The sequence below is a fragment of the Muntiacus reevesi genome, chromosome 13, assembly GCF_963930625.1.
Source record: "Muntiacus reevesi chromosome 13, mMunRee1.1, whole genome shotgun sequence".
Classification (NCBI taxonomy): Eukaryota; Metazoa; Chordata; class Mammalia; order Artiodactyla; family Cervidae; genus Muntiacus; species Muntiacus reevesi.
Window position 1 is genome coordinate 55,074,928 of NC_089261.1, and position 19,544 is coordinate 55,094,471.

General features: G+C 38.4%; 1 protein-coding gene across 3 annotated transcripts in view; it reads right to left on the minus strand.

The window, feature by feature from the left end:
• Nucleotides 1-19,544, minus strand: part of INPP4B (inositol polyphosphate-4-phosphatase type II B) — an 838,347-nt gene that overhangs the window by 50,571 nt on the left and 768,232 nt on the right. For all 3 annotated transcript variants that reach the window (XM_065904252.1, XM_065904253.1, XM_065904254.1), the window contains 2 exons: nt 3,713-3,825; nt 144-298 (listed from right to left, as the gene is read on the minus strand). In XM_065904252.1, the coding sequence (XP_065760324.1) occupies nt 144-298; nt 3,713-3,825 (268 nt within the window). The remainder of the gene's footprint in view (nt 1-143; nt 299-3,712; nt 3,826-19,544) is intronic.

Here is a 19,544-nt window from a genome sequence, read left to right on the forward strand (position 1 = left end):
AAAAGAATATGAAATGAATATATATATATATATGTATAACTAAATAATTTTGCTGTATAACAGAAATTAACACAATATTGTAAATCAACTACACTTCAATAAAAATTTTTAAAAAAGAAAGAAGTTGAAAACATGTGGGCTACCTTCTCATACAATCCAGTGCTCGGATAAAGAAGTCCTTGTGTAACTGATGCTCATCTCTCAGGATTGAGCACTGTTCAAGCGTCACAGACATCGACGTCCTGTCTTTGGCACTTTTACAACAGGTGAAACGAATGCCATTTAGTTTGCGACAAATCTGTAACAGAGGTAGACATGGTTTCTTGTTTATTTGTAGATTACTCTCGAGCGTCAGAGTCCTCTAAATACTCATAGTCTAAACTTACCAAATTTATGCTAATTTATGAGAGTCAACTGTTTCAATATGCCCTGTGGAATGGAAAAATAATACCTTTTCATTTCAAAAGTTGATGGAATAGATTTAATTTATTTATCTCTTTGTACATGAGGTGTGGGGCTGTTGAAGGCATGTAAGATGGTAAATATTCCTCAGAGGCAGCGATGCTCTGAGAGGGTATCTAAGCTGCAGGGGCTAATGATAATAATCACAGCTCAGAAGTAACATCTTATTAGTCAAGGGGGAAAAAAACCTGTATTTCCTGGATAAGCCACTTGATTTGAATCTTAAAGAGCTAATATCGTCTCACATATGTTTGAAATAACCTTTGCTAATCTCTGTGGGACATTATGAGACTTTAAACATCCACATGGTGCCAAGTGCAGCAGATAAGGACACCACTCATCAATGCAACTAACAAGAACTTGGACGCCCAAAATGGCCACTGTTAATTGCATATCCACTGTGCACTGGTACAATGCTAATAAATTTCACATAGATCTGCTCTTCTAATTTAACTGCACATGAACCCTGGAGGAAAGCATATTCATCTTATTTTACAGATGAGAAAACTGAACTTTAGATAGGTAAGACGGCTTATGCACAACAGAGCAGAGCCAGGGTGCTAACATAACTCCATCTAACAAGGACCAAGTCTTTAACTTCTGTCCCATTCTGCTTCTCTCTGTAACTCTTTTTTTCTTGTTATTCTGATGTAAGCCAGAAGAAGAATCTCTGAGTAGCAATAATTTATGGGCTCATTGCCTTCTAGGTAACAGGCAAATCACTCCATTCTTTTTTCTTCCCTAGCCCTGGTAATGCTCTGATATGAGATACCAATCATCAACATAGCATCAACAATGTTAATCAACATGCACTTAAGATACATTTAATGTGATGGAATACAGGTCTGCTTTATTATCTGCCATCAAGGAAGCCTTAACAGTTGCCTGCTTTGAAGAGAGGGTATAATAATACAGTTCATCAAGGGTTTTTACCATGATTTAAATATGACTAATACTTAGCTTTAGGATTTACAACTCCTTAATAGACCTTAGGTAAATACTTTCTCACCATCTTTAACATGGCTAGAGAAATGTGAGAGCATGATTTCAACATATAATCTTTTTTTATTTAGAAAACTCTAATGCTTTTAAATAAACAGTATTTCAAAATTTTTCATATAAAATAACAAAAGCTTTACTAAATTTATAATAACAGTATATAGACCTCAGTGGTCACTTATGAGAGATGATCTTTAAAAAGAGTGAATATTCTTTAAAATGCACTGTCACAATTATATGCAGCTATTCTATTAAGGATATTTCATGTGTCAAATTTAAAACAAAGAGAAAGCTTGGGCAATTCCTTCAAAGCAGACTGGTTGGGTCTTCATTTCTGTATTTAGAGCTAAATGAGCTTAATTTAACATTTAATTTAACATTAGCTTAATTTAGTGTTTGGTATTTTTAAGTTCTCATTTTCAGCTTTAAATATTCATTAAGATAAAATCAAATAGCTTTGCATTTTTAATTAGAATGTAAAACAGTAAAAAAGAAAAAGCAGTATTTCATTGTTTTAAAGAAGAAATAGAGACAAAAATAAAAATTTTGTGGAAGATGTTGAAGGGACTTTCTATATTTCTTGAAGAGCAATACCAAGGTCCCTGGTTTACAAAGAGGATACTGAAACTCATGTATCACTCTGCAGACATGCTATTTATAGTTAAGCCAATATTCCTACAGAATGTCAAATTTGCACACCATGGGTGGTGTACATTTATCAAGGCAGGCAAACATTCACTCATTCAGTGGGAAGTTGTGAGTAAGTCATATTTGACTGGCATATACATTTCAAAAACATTTTCAGAAACATGTAAGATTTATGGGAAATTTCTTTATATGTTCAAATAAGAAAACTACATGTACTAGGAAAAACATACATTTGTGGTTCTGTGCATCCTTAACTTACCAATTTACATGACTGCACAATATGTATATAACGACATATGTATATGTTCCTAAGTTGTCAGATAGCCTTGGGAAATGATCAAACTCCTTTTGTGCTCTCATGTCATTAGTAATGTTGCAAAAATAACTTATGACCTGCCTTTGTGAAATTTTTCTGAGAATTAGCAACCATAGTAGTCTTTGAAGATGTAAAGAGCAGACATGGGAGAAAGAACTATTAAAAACAACCTTCATGTAATGCAGGATGATGCTAAATGGGACCAGTGTAAATGAGCTGCTCAAAAGCAATCTTTCATACTGTTGCCTTTGATGTTCTTCCCTGGGGCTCCAAGAGGGCACGAAGGAAAACCAAAGCAGCTTTCCCTCTGCCTGTTCTTGGTAAATTATTTCGTATATACTCATGGTAAATTATCCATTCCTTTTTCCCAGAAGAGAGTACGTAATATTGGGCTATAATTGAACCGTTTGCAGTAGGGGAAAGCCTTTGTTTTAGATGCTATTGATAGAAAATGAATAGCACACAGGAGAAGACCTGTTACATTGAACTCCAAATCACATAAGCAGCCCCGTATGTGCAGTAAGTACAAATATGGCATGCATCAAGAATATCTCCAAAGCGTGTCCTTCCTGATGAAAAGATCCTTTCCTAGTGAAAGGATCTCTGGGCCTGAATGTTTAACAAAATTCATACGTTCATGGGAGCTATGCCTGAATGGTTGCCAGATAAGAGCTTAAAAATACAAGCACAATTTTCTGCCCCCTCAATCTTGCAGAAACGTGGGGTGGGAAAGCAAGTCTATCTTTGACCTTGAGGGTGCCATTAAATGAGAAAAGACCATACAAAATATAGCTCATTACCCCAAGAGTCATCCATCAGTGATAAATTCTATGGCAATATCTAGATGAACAAGCGCATTTACAAGTTCATTAACAAAACACTATGTCCAGGAGCCCTACCGAGGCTGTGAGTCAGAGATCTGATAATCACATTCTGTTGAAACCATACTTCTCTAGGGCATCAACTCAAGACCTTATTGAGATGGGCAATTGACATTGTAACACACAATATCAAGAAAATCAAAGACACTTGATTTTAACCTCAAAGTATCAAACACATCCTGAATTTATAAGACAAGCCAATGAATAGAATTTTTTCTTGTTGAATACATCTTCTATCTTGTGTTCTAGTCTATTGATAAGCTAGATGCCTAATCTCTTGGATGATGGAGAGTGACATCTGGTAACCCAAAGTGCAGAAGTTGGACTCCACAGAGCAGATACCCAATATGTTTGCTGATTGATCATCATGGTGACAAGGAGTAATATTTGACAGGAGAGTGCCTACCGTTGCAGCCAGCCACATGATTTCTACATTCTTTCTCTTTTTGGCTTGGATATTTTGATGGAGATTTTCTAGTAATCCTTTTAAATCATTTTGTTCTTGAAAATGTGAAATGTCTGAAAAACCAGAAAGGAGGGGGAAAAGGAAATTTGTGTTAGAGTTAAGCTGCCCACAGTGTTTTTCTTAACATATTTGTAAATGCAATTTCCAAAACAACAAATGCCACTTTGGAGCAGACAGTATTTGAGGATAATCATACCTGGTGGGCTACAGTCCATGGGGTCGCAAAGAGTCGGACACGACTGAGTGACTTCACTTCACTTCATACTTTCTTACCTACTCATGCATCTGGTTTTATTCTTTACTTAGAAACATGCCTCAGTTTCCCTCATTCCCTATTGTGTATAACTGGTCATATAACACTCACCAAGAAGGAAAAAGTTTTAATGATGAGGGCTGCCTCACTTCAATGCAAGTATGCGATGTGGATGAGGTGTGAGACACAACCTTCCATTTTTGGTGACCTAGCAGCTAGTCTGAATCACCAGATTATATCAAACTTAACATCTCAGACAGAGGTGAAATTTAAAGTTCAGCCAAGACACATGAAATCAGTTTCTACATAGAAAGATTCTTCAACCTAGGCAATACTGACATTTTGGACTGGCTAACACGTTATGGAGAGTGGGCCTATATTTTGTGTTGTGGGATGTTAAATTGCATTCTGACCTCTATCATTTAGAAGTCATTAATACCCTTGCATTGTGATAATCAAAAATATCTTCAGACATTGCCAAATGTGCCTTGTAAAGTCTATCTTGGTTGAGAACAAGTGTTATTAAGGAGCAGAGGTATGGGTGGAAAGAAGAACAATGCAAAAGGCAAAAGTTAATTATATGCAATAATTGAGGAAGGGAGCAGGAAGTGACTGACTGCTCAGATCTCTACATACTCATAACTAGAGCATGGGTAACCAATGGCATATGGTTCATATTTAAACCTAAGGAAATGTACATTATGACACAGTGTCCCTGAGTCTCAGTGAGATAGGAATCAAGTTTAGAATATAGAGATGGACACAAAAAGTCTAAGAGAATGGTTGGGTTAGCACCATACTACACTCTACCATGAAATCTACAAGTTGAGGGATGAAGAACTCCTGAGAGCTATAACTGAGGCTAAAAGCAGAAGAAAATACATAAGAACAATATGGACTATACACAGGCTATCTTGTTACATTGACGAGATAGATATGCTCCTGAATCTGATCACATTAAAAATGACACAAATAAGCTTTACTTATAATGAAGCTTTGCACTTTACAAAATTTTACTAGATAGTGCTTTTATTAAAATAATATATCTAACTAGTTCTTGACTTCAGCTCCAGAGAGTAGAGGAAATACTTCCTAATAAAATGTATTTGCAATTTATATCTACCAAGAGTGGAAGTGGTTGGTGAAATGGAACTAAGCATTGAAAACAATTATATACCATCTTAAATTTCATGTCCACAAAATAGAAGGTCAGGACAATCTAGATTCATATCCTGCTTTAGGGAGGTGAGATTCAAATTTTTAAATAAATATACGCATGATTCCACTTTATTAGTTACTAAATGGGAAAACTGTCAAAAGTCAATTTTTTACTGTGTAACTATTCAGTTCAGTTCAGATCAGTCGCTCAGTCGTGTCCGACTCTCTGCGACCCGATGAACCACAGCATACCAGGCCTCCCTGTCTATCACTAACTCCCGGAATTTACTCAAACTCATGTCCATTGAGTTGGTGATGCCATCCAGCCATCTCATCCTCTGTTGTCCCCTTATCCTCCTGCCCCCAATCCCTCCCAGCATCAGGGTCTTTTCCAATGAGTCAGCTCTTTGCATCAGGTGGGCAAAGGATTGGGGTTTCAGCTTCAGCATCAGTCCTTCCAATGAACACCCAGGACTGATCTTCTTTAGGATGGACTGGTTGGATCTCCTTGCAGTCCAAGGGACTCTCAAGAGCCTTCTCCAACACCACAGTTCAAAAGCATCAATTCTTCTGCGCTCAGCTTTCTTTATAGTCCAACTCTCACATTCAGACATGACTACTGGCAAAACCATAGCCTTGACTAGATGAACCTTTGTTGGCAAAGTAATGTCTCTGCTTTTTAATATGCTGTCTAACTATATATGATTCCTTTGTTTTTTCTTTTCTAATTTTTTTGGCCACAATGTGTATGTGGGATCTTAGTTCCCCAACTAGGGATAGAACCCACACCCCATGCATGGGAAACAAGGAGCCTTAATCACTGGTTGACCAGAGATGTCTCAATGATTCTGTTAAAAAAGAGAAACTTTCCCTAAAGACCTCGCATTGTTAGGTAGGAGACTCTGATACACAGAGATGTGAACAGGACACAGTCTAAGGATAAACAGGAGGAGGGATAATACAGAAGGCCTTGAAGAGAACTGCTGAGTCAGCTCAGGACTCACTAGTTAATGGAAGACACTAAGGACAATAATGGTGTCTTCTAATTGATGCTTACAGTGCAGGAGGAGTAAGTCAGGTCTGCCATCACTGCTCTTAATGTTGATAAATGGCAAACAAAATAAAACCCCAATAATCCATGACTTAGAATAATAATCAGCAATTTTAAATGATGAAAAGGGTGTATCATTGACATAGAAAGTGCCCTTAACATTGTTGAAAGGAAAAACTGGTCATATTAAAAAATGAATTTATTTATATAACATTGTGTGTGTGTGCATGAATTTATTTGTGTACCACAGTGTGTGTGCACATGCTTGCCTCTATACGAAATTGCAGGCAGAACAAGACATCTGTTTAGATACTAACAGTGTTCATCTTTGGGTTGTGAGACTTTTTTCAACTGCCTTTTTAAAAAATATATATATATATATATATATAATTGAAATATAATTGATTAATAATGTGTTAGTTTCAGGTATAAAGCAAAGTGATTCAGTTATACCTAAACATGTACCTATTCCTTCTCAAATTCTTTTCCAGCTGAGGCTATTACAGAATATTGAGCAGAGTTCCCTGTGCTAAACAGTAGATTCCTGTTGGTTATCTATTTTAAATATAGCAGTGTGCACATGTCAACCCCAAACTCCCAATCTATCCCTCACTCAACTGCTTTTTTTATGTCATTTGAGACACTTACAATAAATATGCATCGCTTTAAAATAGTAGTTATTTTAAAAGCAAGGGAGAACAGAGTACACATGTATAAGAAAAGGGGGAAAAAACCCGAATTCTCATAATACAAGGACCTGACCTCCAAGTCTCCAAGGTCAGCAGGGGGGGATAGATTTTTAAACCATTATTAACTGCAGTCAAGTGTATGCGGTCATGGGCTATGACACAAGACAGTAAAATATATTAGGCGTCTAAGAAAAGGAGTGGCCAATTCAATGAAGAATAGTTGGATCTGGAAGAGTTTCTAGCAAAGGTAATGCTTTGTGTCTACTGAGAGCACTTTTTGCTGAGAGAGAAGTGTCAGCAAAGGCATGGACCTGTGAGGCGGTAGCGGAAACAGGAAACGTGGGAGTTCACCGCGTCCTAGGGGAGCATGATCTCAGAAGCAAGAATTGTGAAGAGTTTTGCTACTACTCTGAGATATCTGAGCTTCCTTCTTAAAAAATGGGAGCACCTGGTGAATTTTAAACATGGACATAGCCATATTTGAGAGGTCCCTGAGACACTTGCCAAAATCACCTGGTATAAATGACTTTCAAACATTTTTGAAAGCAATACCAAAGAATTTTACTTCATATAATTCTCCAGTTAGGCACATGTTTATCCCTTTGTAACAAACATTTTATTAAATCTATTTACCCTTGGGCTTCACTGGTGACTCAGATGGTAAAGAATCTGCCTGCAATGCAGGAGACCCAAGCTTGATCCCTGGGTTGGGAAGATCCCCTGGAGAAGGGAATGGCTACTCACTCCAATATTCTTGCCTGGGAAATCCCATGGACAGAGGAGCCTGGTGAGCTTCAATCCATGGGTAGCAAAGAGTCAGACAGGACTGAGCAACTAACACTTTCATATTCACATTCTATGTTATTTTCTTTTGAATGTTGGCCCCAATCCACCAAACTGATTTAACATCTATGGGGTCAACATAAAAAAAGCTAGCAAAGCATGGATTTAAGGCAATCCTATATTCAAGATGTTTAGGTGACTGTTTCATAAGGTTCAGAGTCACAGGAGACAAGTAAAAAACCCAGGGTCCCCAGTACTGTGCCAGTAATTTTTCTCCAAGCTGTGTTAGTGTCTTCACAGTTAGCTGGTGGTATAAAAAAGCAGTTCCAGTATTAACACAATAGACCAGCTTCTTCAGAATTCTGAGAATCCAGAACAAAGCATAATAACTTTTCAAAATGATTTAGTTTCATAGTTGATGTGAAGATTTTTAAATTAGCCACTTTAAACAGACTACAAGATTCCTAAAATAAGTCAAACAAATGGCCATCCTTTGCTCATTTCTACCACAAAAAGACGGTGCTTTCAGATACATAGAAATTATGTTCCATAGAAATTTCACCCCTTCTTCTTATGGCATGCTTTTTAGAAGGAAGACATTTGATGATCTTAAATTTTTCAAGCCACTGTCTCTATTTCTGAGAGATAAAACTTGCTTTATTCAGAGCACACCCCATCAGTCCATCACTTTGATTGCAGCCAATTTTTTTTAACCTGACACAAATCCTGCAGGCCCAGGAATTCCAGTCTGGTTCTAGAAACATGCATAGTTAGTAATGACTAGATAGGTGAGATTTCAAGATATAATGATAGATCCTGAAATAGCAACTGAAAATCCTGCTATACGTGGAACGTGGATTGGTTTTGTTACTGAACCAACTGGGGTCTGCTCACTCATTTGTAGGGAAGCTAATCTACTGACTCTGAGTTGAGGTGAAGGTAAGTGCTGTGTTTACTGTGGGGCACCAAGCAAGGAGTCCTGGACGGCTAGTGCTCAAGAAGCCTGAACTCCCCAGCTGACCTCAGCAAAGCATTTTTAAAGGCAAAATGAGGGAGTGGCATCCCAGGGTATGTGATCAGCTTGTGCACAATTCTCTGATTGGTTGATGGTGACCTAACAGGGCAGTGTCACAGGGGTTAACGTCATATCTTAGGCGTCAGTAGGTCTGGGGGTTGCATGCTCACGGTAGTCAGTAATTGATTTCTTCCATTTGGTCAGGGCTTTAGTATTTGTATTACAACTCAGAAATGTGCATCAGATACTGTTATCTGAGTACTTTGGAGAGGAACTATAGCAGAGTGTCTAGGGGAGGGGTGTGTCCCATGAAGGCCTCATATGGAGTATCCTGCTCAGTTACAGTTTTAGACTTGAGCTTCCTCCAATGTAAATATAGCTGATAAAAGTTGCTTTTGATACTCACTCCTGCATTACTCTAGGACTGAATTTAGACAGAGCAACTGAATCTCTATACTTATCTCCATAAGAGTATCTTTTTTTTCAAGCAAGGTTTAAGAAAGTAATCAGATGGTGAAAGGTACAAGAATTTACATTGTATTATTGCTTGCATTAAATAGCAGCAAAAATCTAAATGATGATTAAAGAGAGGTAATCTGTCATATATTTGTATATCTATATAATGACATGGAATCTTATTCCGTGTACCTCAGATGGTAAAGATTCTGTCTGCAGTACAGGAGACCCGGGTTCAATCCCCAGGTTGGAAACATACCCTGTAGGAGGGAATGGCAAACCATTCCAGTATTTTCTTTTTTTAACTCCAGTATTCTTGCCTGGAGAATTCCATGGACAGGGGAGCCTGGCAGGCTACAGTCCATGGGACTGCAAAAGTCAAGACACAACTAAGTGACTAACACATATACAAAATGAATAAACATGCTGTATGTATTAACATGAATGCATACTAAAAACTATATTGAGCAAAAAAAAAAAGATTCAGACAAGATAAGAGCAATAATATAAAGCCAAATGTGCAAAACTGTATCATATTTTTATGGATACATACATATAAAGAATATAATCTGAGAATATAAAATACCAAATTCAGGATATTGATTTTCTCAGGGAAGGAAAAGTTAGGGATGCAAACCAAACAGGTCACAAATGAGATTTCCAGTCTGTCTAGAAATATATGTTTCCTATAAAATTTCTGAGACTGACTGATGGGTTCCAACATGTTTGTATTTTATGAATTGTGCTTTTTTGTTGTTACTTGAGACTTTCATAATTCTTTTTAAAGAAAGCACTGAGCCAAGATTCTAGGAAATGACTTCTAATGCCAACTCCATCCCTGCTTTGACATGCTGTCACACACAAGTGGTTTAACCCTCTGTCCCTGCTTTCTGAACTGCAGAGTAAGGACAATAACTCCATCATGCTTCATCAACTTGAGGTGGAAAACAATGAATAAAAGTCTTGGCAGAAGAGGTAACATTATTAAACTCTGTGTCAACTCTGAAAAACAGAGGACGATATTTGTGTTCTTAAGAAAGAGCTCATAGTCTCAAATAGAAAGCTACTTTCTCAGTCAAAAGTCAACATTTATCCAAAGTAAGAAATATGCTCTGACGCAGTCACAGGTGCACACACGGTCATGATTCCAAACATTTCCCCAAAGCCAGTGACTGTTCCCTCACCACTCCCTGATGGGACAGAGCAGCTAAGTTCAGAGTCACTGTGCAGTAGCTACTTTTGCCTTGTTTTGTCAAATGGGATTTCATGAACAACAACAGTTCTGAATATGACATTGACCTGTTCAAAGGCAGGGTGCTGACAAGTGAGAGGAATGAGACCATGAACTCTCAGCTCACTGAACTGTGATGCTAATGAGGCCAAGGCAATAGCTGCATCACCTCGCAGTCAAATGACTTTATGTTGCCAGAGAAGGTTCCAAGATGAAATGGAATTTACAGCTGCCTTCCCATCACCTTCCACCCATTTCTCCGTGGGGAGCAGGCACAACATTAACAAGGATCCCTCTCACCCCCATTCTGAAGTCAAGTGGTATAATCTCATCCCCGTTGAAATCAGGACTAGTTCAGGAATGAGCATTTAAATCTCAGCCAATTGGAACTTGACTTTGACCTTGAATACTGTTTCAGGGTTCTGTAAGTGACCTAAATTGTTCCAGATAACTGGGGGTTAGGCCTCTGTGTGGCAGAAGAGGAGCAAAGCTCTTTTAATCTCTTTACTTTAACATACAATTGACATGGGCTTCCCCGGTGGCTCATGGGTAACGAATCCATCTGCAATGCAGGAGACCCAGGTTTGACCCCTGGGTCAGGAAGATCCCCTGGAGGAGGGCATGGCAATCCACTCCAGTATTCTTGCCTGGAGAATCCCATAGACAGAGGAGTATGGCAGGCTACACTACATAGGGTCACAAAGAGTCAGACACGACTGAGTGATTGAGCAGGCACAGCTGAGCATGGAGATTAGAAGGAGGATAAAGTCAACACTAAGAGTGATGGAATAGGGGGGAAAAGTATCTTTTTAGTGCTTCTAAGGCACTGAACCAACCCTCTCAAAGGGTTGCCTACCTTACCAATGACATTTTCAGTGATGCCAGGTTGAGTTAGGGTTTCTGTCATTTTCAACCAAAAGCATTCTAAGATACATATCTGGTTATATAGGGATTTTTAACACTGACCAGCCATATTGCAAATGTGTAATGATGCATTAGAGGTGAGGAATTTCAAGTAAGTAGGCAAGACGCTTACTCCTTGGAAGGAAAGTGATGACCAATCTAGATAGCATATTAAAAAGCAGAGACATTACTTTGCCAACAAAGGTCTGTCTAGTAAAGGCTATGGTTTTTCCAGTGGTCATGTATGGATGTGAGAGTTGGACTGTGAGGAAAGCTGAGCACCAAAAAATTGATGCTTTTGAACTGTGGTGTTGGAGAAGACTCTTGAGAGTACCTTGGACTGCAAGGAGATCCAACCAGTTCATCCTAAAGGAGATCAGTCCTGAGTGTTCATTGGAAGGACTGATGTTGAAGCTGAAACTCCAATATTTTGGCCACCTCATGCAAAGAGCTGACTCATTGGACAAGACCCTGATAGTGGGAGGGATTGGGGGCAGGAGGAGAAGGGGACAGCAGAGGATGAGATGGCTGGATGGCATCACCAACTTGATGGACATGGGTTTGAGTAAACTCCAGGAGTTGGTGATGGACAGGGAGGCCTGGCGTGCTGTGATTCATGGGATCGCAAAGAGTCGGACACGAGTGAGTGACTGAATTAACTGAACTGACTGAGGAGTACTTATGGAAAGCATCCCATCCATCACTTCTACAGTGATGGTTTTAAAACATCTTTGTTTTGCATTATTTGACACTGCTTCTATTAAGAAGATGGCATCTTTGTACCTTCATCTGGAAGCTGGGTGGGCTTGGGACTTTGTTGACAAATAGAGTATGGCAGATGTGATGCTCTGTGATGCCGAGGTCATAAATAACTATGAAGCTGCTGCCTTATTCTCCTGGAACTTTGCTGTCTATACTCCCTCTTTGAGGGAATCGCCTATGGTAAATCCTGTACTATGCTTGCAGAGGCCCAAGTCACGTGGAGGGTCTTATTTAAGTATGCCAGTTAACAGCTTCAGCTGAGCCCGGTTTTTGAGCCATCCTAGCCCAGGTGTCAGAATGAGGGCAGAAGCCTGTAGACGACTTCATTTCCCAGTCATTTAAAGGACAGCAGCCACTCTTCTTTCCAAGTGACATTCCAGATATCTTGGAGTGGGGACAAACACCCCCACCCACCCTGTCTGAACATCTAACCTACAGAACCTGTGCGCACAAATAAAATGATTCTCATGTTAATCAGTAAACATGGAACGGTTTATTACTTAGTAATAAATTACCAAATCAACTACAGTAAGGAAAGGAAAAATTTGGAAGGGACTGTATTTCTAAGTATGAAAAAACAAACATATGAAAAACAATGCTGAATACATGTAAATCCAAGGCTGATTCATGTCAATGTATGACAAAAACCACTACAATATTGTAAAGTAATTAGCCTCCAACTAATAAAAATAAATGGAAAAAAAAAGAAAAACAATGCTTTTATAGGCCACCCTGGTTAGAACTATATTCTGTAACACTGTATCTTTTCTATAATTGATTCTGAAATAATTACAGTTAACTATACTAGCAAGCAAACAAATGCAATTATCCAAAAGCCAATGAGATGTTTTAAAATTGGAAATTATGTTTTTGGGGGCTATAAAATCCTGAAAATTATGAAGAAAAAGCCCCACTGAAACCATCTTTCCTTGAATTGTATTTTCAATTTATAATTTATGAAAAAAGCAATATTAGAAATCAAATATCAAACTCCCAACATGATCAGAACTGAATAATATTTTTGGCCTATATACTTTCATTGTTTCATCTTAAATAAACTTCAAGGTTGCATCACCCATAACAAAGAAAAAGACACACTTCAAAACTAATTGTTAAAATATATTAAAAGTAATGTGTTAACAATTCTTTTAGAATTTCCACATTCACTATTGCACATTGAAGGCTTTGGGACTTGGTGTGTAGGGAGAATATTATAACACATTCATACTTTTCTATTTTCTTTCTTCCAAAGAAATCAGTCATGATTTAATTTCAGAATCTCTGAGCAATCTAGAGTCATGTTGAAGGCTGGGAGATGGACTGTAGGCAAGTGATACTCAAAAATTTAAGTTCTGCTTTCCTCTAGACACAGAGATATTTTTATTAATGGAAAACAGAAAAAGAGAGTATGAAAAGAGTCTTTATGCAAATAAATCCCCAGGTCAGTCTTCCTGAGAAGACTGGTTGCACTGGTTAGATTATTTTTTGCCTGCTTTCAAGGGGCCTGGGTCCTTAGCACTGAGGAGCATTGGATGGTCACCTTTTCCCCTTTCAACTCAATTTCCAAGTTCCCCGCATTTCAGAAAGTAAGAAAATACCTGTTGAGAGCATGTTCTACACACAAAAATCTGAAGACCAAAGAAAGAATAGATTTCTCAAAGCTTAGGACTGAGAGGGAAGCAGGTTTGGGGTAACTTCAGCACCCCAGCTCTCTGCCCCCTCTTAAAATATACCAGGGTCAAATGCGAGACCAGAGAGGCAGATGCATAACACGGCCTTCTCCGCAAAAGAAGGGTTCACCTCTGCCACGGCCCTGCTTTTTCCGATAATGAAGAAGGAATTGACTCCAAAACCACCAGAACAAAAGAAAAAGAAAAGAGAAGGTAGTTGAGAAGAATGAGCTTTTCGCCAATGGTCTCTGAATTACCTCTTTAGGTTCCTGGAGGCAAGTAAGAATGAGATATTGAAACAGACTCACTGACTTAGAGAAAGAATTTGTGGTTACCAGAGCGGGAAGCGGGGAGGGGAGGGACAGACTGGGAGTTTGGTATTGACACATCACACTAGTATGTTTAAAACAGATAACCAACTACTGTATAGTGCAGGAGACACTGCTCAATATTCTGTAGTAACCTAAATAGGAAAATAATTTGAAAAAGAGTAGGTATGTATATATGCATAGCTGAATCACTTCGCTGACACCTGAAACTAACATGATGTTGCTAATCAACTATGCTTCAATATAAAATAAAAATTTAAAAAAGCATGAATCTTGAATGTTTCACACTATATAGAAAAAAATAAAATAAATAACTCCTGAGGTATTTAAAAAGTCATGAATGAGGTAAAACAGAGGAAGAAGATTTCGGAAATGAGGCTGCTTTGCAAGGCTCTAAAATGAAAAGAGGTAGGAAGAATATAAGGCCTTCCTTTTTCTTCCTTTTATATAGCTCCTTTTTGGCTTGAAGTGACCTCTAGTTTGATAATCTAGGATTCTCATGTACTTATAATTTATTGACAGTAAGAAAATGTATTGATCTATGCACGTTGCCATAGTTCCCTTTTCTGATGCGCCTGATAAAGATAATTTTATCTTTGAGTCTTTGATTTGTGACCCCTACCTGACTTCAAAGAAGAGTTGTGCTTTATCTGGAGTTGTATTCTGAAAAACTGGAAGCATGAAGAAAGAAAAGTAGTCGGGGAGGTGAACTGGAATGTAACAAAGGTCCCTGCACTAGTGGTTCTTGGAGAGGCGAAATGGTAGGTAGAGAGGGAATGTTTGGCAGAGTGATTTCTCAATAGATGAGTGAATTACACATTTGGAAAAAAGCATTTCAAAAGTAAAATAAGTTGCTGTCTCCTCTTTGATGTTTAATTGAAAGTTGGAACTAATTTTTATTTCTCTTTATTTGCTGGGCACTTTACAGGATGTGGGCTTCCCTTGTAGCTCAGTTGGTAAAGAATCTGCCTGCAGTGCAGGAGTTTGATCCCTGGGTCAGGAAGATCTCCTGGAGAAGGGAATGGCAACCCACTCCAGTATCCTTGCCTGGAGAATCTCATGGACAGAGGAGCCTGGTGGGCTACAGTCCATGGGGTCGAAAAGAGCTGGGCACGACTGAGTGACTAACACTTACTTACAGGATGTGATACTATCTTGAAACTGAATTCACAGGAAACTGGCATCAAATCAGGTCAAATTCAGATATTTATTTCCAAAAGGGAAGACGAGTCCTAAGATTTCTAATACACCCCTCACACTTCACTGTGGGACCAATGAATTATCCTAACAGTGGTGATTTCAGGAGCTTATCCTTATGAGGGTGCTCCAAAAAAATATGTACTTTTTAAAAAAAGATTACCAGAGAAGCAATGATTCATACAGATAGCTATATGGATAGATCCATATAGAGAGCTGGGCTTCCCTTGTGGCTCAGCTGATAAAGAATTTGCCTGCAATGCAAGAGACCTGGGTTCAATCCCTGGGTTGGGAAGATCCCCTGGAAAAGGGAAAGACTACCCACTCCAGTATTCTGTCCTGGAGAATTCCATGGAATGTATAGTCCATGGGGTCACAAAGAGTCAGATATGACAGAGTGACTTTCACTTTCATATAGATGGCTACAGAAAGAGCTTTACAATCAAATGTAACTAGATCAATGTGTATACACAGGAAAAACAGAATTCTCTTGAGAAGCTCAAAGCACATACAACCATTATCTTATCTGACTTGCTAATGTTCATAAGTGCAGTGTGACAACTTCTCATCCTGCAAACTGACACTGAAAATATTAACTTCCTTTCTCCACTGAGATAATGGTAGATGATGAACAGGTACATAAGGACTAATTATTCTCATTTAGCTCATAATGAAATGGAGACACTCAAAGCAGCAAGTGATTCACCTAAATGAACTTTTAATTGAATTCATATCTTTGGATTTCATGCCATTTGGTGCATATTAAATAGACAGGTTTACTGGGAGTCCAGCTAATCTTCAGTGAGTGGTGAAAGAAGTCTAAAGAAAGAAGACCCCACTGAGAAGAAAGGGATGTAGAAAAATGGAAGGATGACTAAAAGGCTAGAAATCTGAGCCTTGATCCACACAAATTGGAGAACAGGGTTGATGGATCTGATTTGTGAGGGGCATGAAGTGACAAAGAAGATGCAAAGATCAATGGTGACTTGAACAGGGAGGTGGCCATTTGCCTGTGTGTATGCGAGGATGTGTGTCTATCTTTGCTATTTGCAGCATTGTTTGTATTTATTGCTGTGATTCATCCTACAAGAGACACTAGAAGTCTGTGTCTAGTTTTACATGATATGGAAAATTGAAATTGAATAGTTTTGTATCACTTTTCGATAAGATACAGGACTGCTTTAAGAGACATATAAAATTTAAAAATTATCTTAATCTATATCAACATTAAAAATTTTAACAGGTCAGTACATCAGAGTCTCTTCTGCAATGAACTGAAAATAAATTTTAAATTCAGAAGATCAGGGTCCTTCAATAGCCGTGGAAGAGTAGCAGCATAAGAAGTAAGAAGAACATTTAACTGGTAGTCAGAAATTAAAGAATTTATCCCTGTTCTCCCATTACCTGGGTGTGTGAATTTAACAAAAGTTATCCAGGATACCAAACTCTTCATAACCAATTATAGGGTTAAACTACATTAGTGTTAATCTTAACTATGTCCTGAGGAACATGTAGTTAAGAAGATGATGAATATTCTATGGGTTTTTTGGTAGTTCTACAATGAAATAAAAATGCTATTTTAAACAAAATTAAATAAATTTAGGTACTGTAGATTATGGCGTAGTGGTAAAGAATCCACCTGCCAATGCAGGAGATGCAGGAGACTTGGGTTGATCGCTGGGTCAGGAAGGTCCCCTGGAGAAGGGAATGGCAACGCACTCCAGTATTCTTGCCTGGAGAATCCCATGGACAGAGGAGCCTGGTGGGCTACAGTCCATGGGCTGCAGAGTCGGACACGACTGACCACACATGCGTGCGTGCACATACTTAGATTAGGGTTGGCAAACTATGGCTTGCAGGCTAAACTCAGCCAATTCTGTGTTTTTATAAATACAGTTTCATTAGAATTCAGCCAAGTTCATTAATTTACATATTGTTAATGGCTTATTTTGCACTTCAATGGCAGAGTCCAGGAGTTGTGACAGATCACATGGCCTGAAAAATCTGAATTATTTATCTCCTGATCTTTTACATAAAATGAATGCTTGCTGTGCTACAGATCTTAACATTTTCAGTGTGATCAAGTGAAGCCCAAAATCATTTAACTATACAATTCTTTCATTCCCCAACAATTATTAGTAGCAAGATATTCTTTGGAATACGTTAGGTTATTTCCAAGATCCAATTGTTCCCTGATTCTTCAAAACATTTGTTGTTCACTTGTTGAATTGTGTCTGACTCTTTGCGACCCCATAGACTGCAGCACACCAGGCCCTCTTGTCCCTTATCATCTTCAAAACATTCGACTAAATAAATGACCCAATCTATCCCACTCACTCATTCATCATTCAACAAATATTTACAGAGTATAAGGTATGTGCCAGACAATATTTTTGGTTATTGGAAAAAAAAGTCAACAAATAGACAAGGAGCCTTGTCCTCATGAAGCTTATGTTTTAATGAGGAGTTATAGCCAAGCAAGGTACTTGACATATTGTATACTAGATAGTGATAGATGTTTGAACATAGATAGAAAAATAAAGCAAGAAGGGCACCAGGGCATTAGAGATCACAATTGTCAACAGGGTAGTCAAGAAAGGCCTTACTGAGAAAGTGACATTTGGACAAAGACTTATAGGAGGTAAGTGTTTTAAATGGTGGGAAACATATAAGGCAGAGGAAACAGCCAAGGAAAAAATTCCTAAGAAACAGCTAGAGGTCTGTGTGTGGCAGAGTGAAGCAAGAGATGGAAGGAGGGAAAGACAAACAGAGGGAAGGAGAGAGAAAGAGATAGGAGAGTGGAATCATAAAATCAGAGGTTTTGCCAGATTATGGGGAGCTTTGTAAGAATTTAGAGACATTGTAAGAATTTAGATTGTTACTTTGTAATAAAAAACAAGGGGCTATTGGATGGCTTTAAAGAGAGACATGATCACATTTTCATCTTTAAAAGGTCACCGTGGCTGCTGTGATCAAAAAATCTATTGAAGGAGGTGGAGAGAGGAAACAAAGAGAACCTGAAAAGGTTTTTGCCGTCATCTGGCAGCAGGAGGAACAAGGATTTGCACACAGTCATAGCAAAACAGGTGGAGAGAGCTGGTCATACATTTTGAAAATAGAGCCAATGACATTTTCTGATGCACTGAAAACGGGGTGTGAAGAAAAGAGGAGTCAAGGTTGACTCTCATTATTTTCCAAAACAAGAAAAAGTTAGAAATGATAAAAACGGAAATGCAGAAGACAGTGGGAGGGATACATTTTTAAGGGCGCATAAGGAACAGAATTTGAGGTGTTGAACAGGATGGATGAGTTTAGGGGCGAGAGATGGGCTGGGGATGCAGGTATGTGTGTGTGTTAGTTGCTTAGTCATGTGTAACTTTAAGTAACCCCAGGAACTGTAGCCCACCAGGCTCCTCTGTCCATGGGATTCTCCAGAATCCTGGAATGGGTTGCCATTCCCTTATCCAAAGAATCTTCCCAACCCAAGGATTGAACTCAGGTCTCCTTCATTGCAGATGGACTGTATGGAGGTGGATAATGAAAGGATGGTATATAAAGCAATGAGGCTGTTCAACAAGGGAACAGAGTGGACATCTGTGGACTGGAGGCTGGTACCCTCAGCATTTAGAGGTCAAAAAGGTAATGTGGAATCAATAATGGAGGTTGAAACACAGCAGCCAGTGGACAAGGCTAATCACAGAAAAGTAGGGGGGTGGTCTGGAAGACCAATGATGAAAGAGGGGAAAAATAATCATGTCAAAACTATTACTAGATCACATAGGATGAGGACAGAGAGGACTACTGACTTTAAGAGATAGAAATATTGACAAAATCAGTTCCAGTAAAGTAATGTGGACCAAAGGCTGACTAGAGTTGGTTTAGTAGAAACATAAGAGGAGAAAAATTGAAGACAGTAATCTTTGAATTGCAATTTTGCCTGCTTGGGGGAACATTTTCAACATTCAGGAAGTCCTTCATTATAACACAATTTTCCCATGTACTGCCAAACCCTTTCCCTCATCTTTTTATATGTCTATGCAATGCCAAACATATGGATATGTGAAAAATTCCTCAGCCATCTGAATGTTTCCAAATACACATAAGTTCGAAATAAAAAGCAAAATATTTGGATGACTAACTAGAGTTTTCATTTGTATATCTGTATGTCTACATAGTATCAAGGTTGAGATGTCTGGAAAACAGAAATTACTACTAAATAAATTATATAATAGTAATTTATAGTTCCTATTGAAAGGATTATCATGTGTTAAGAAA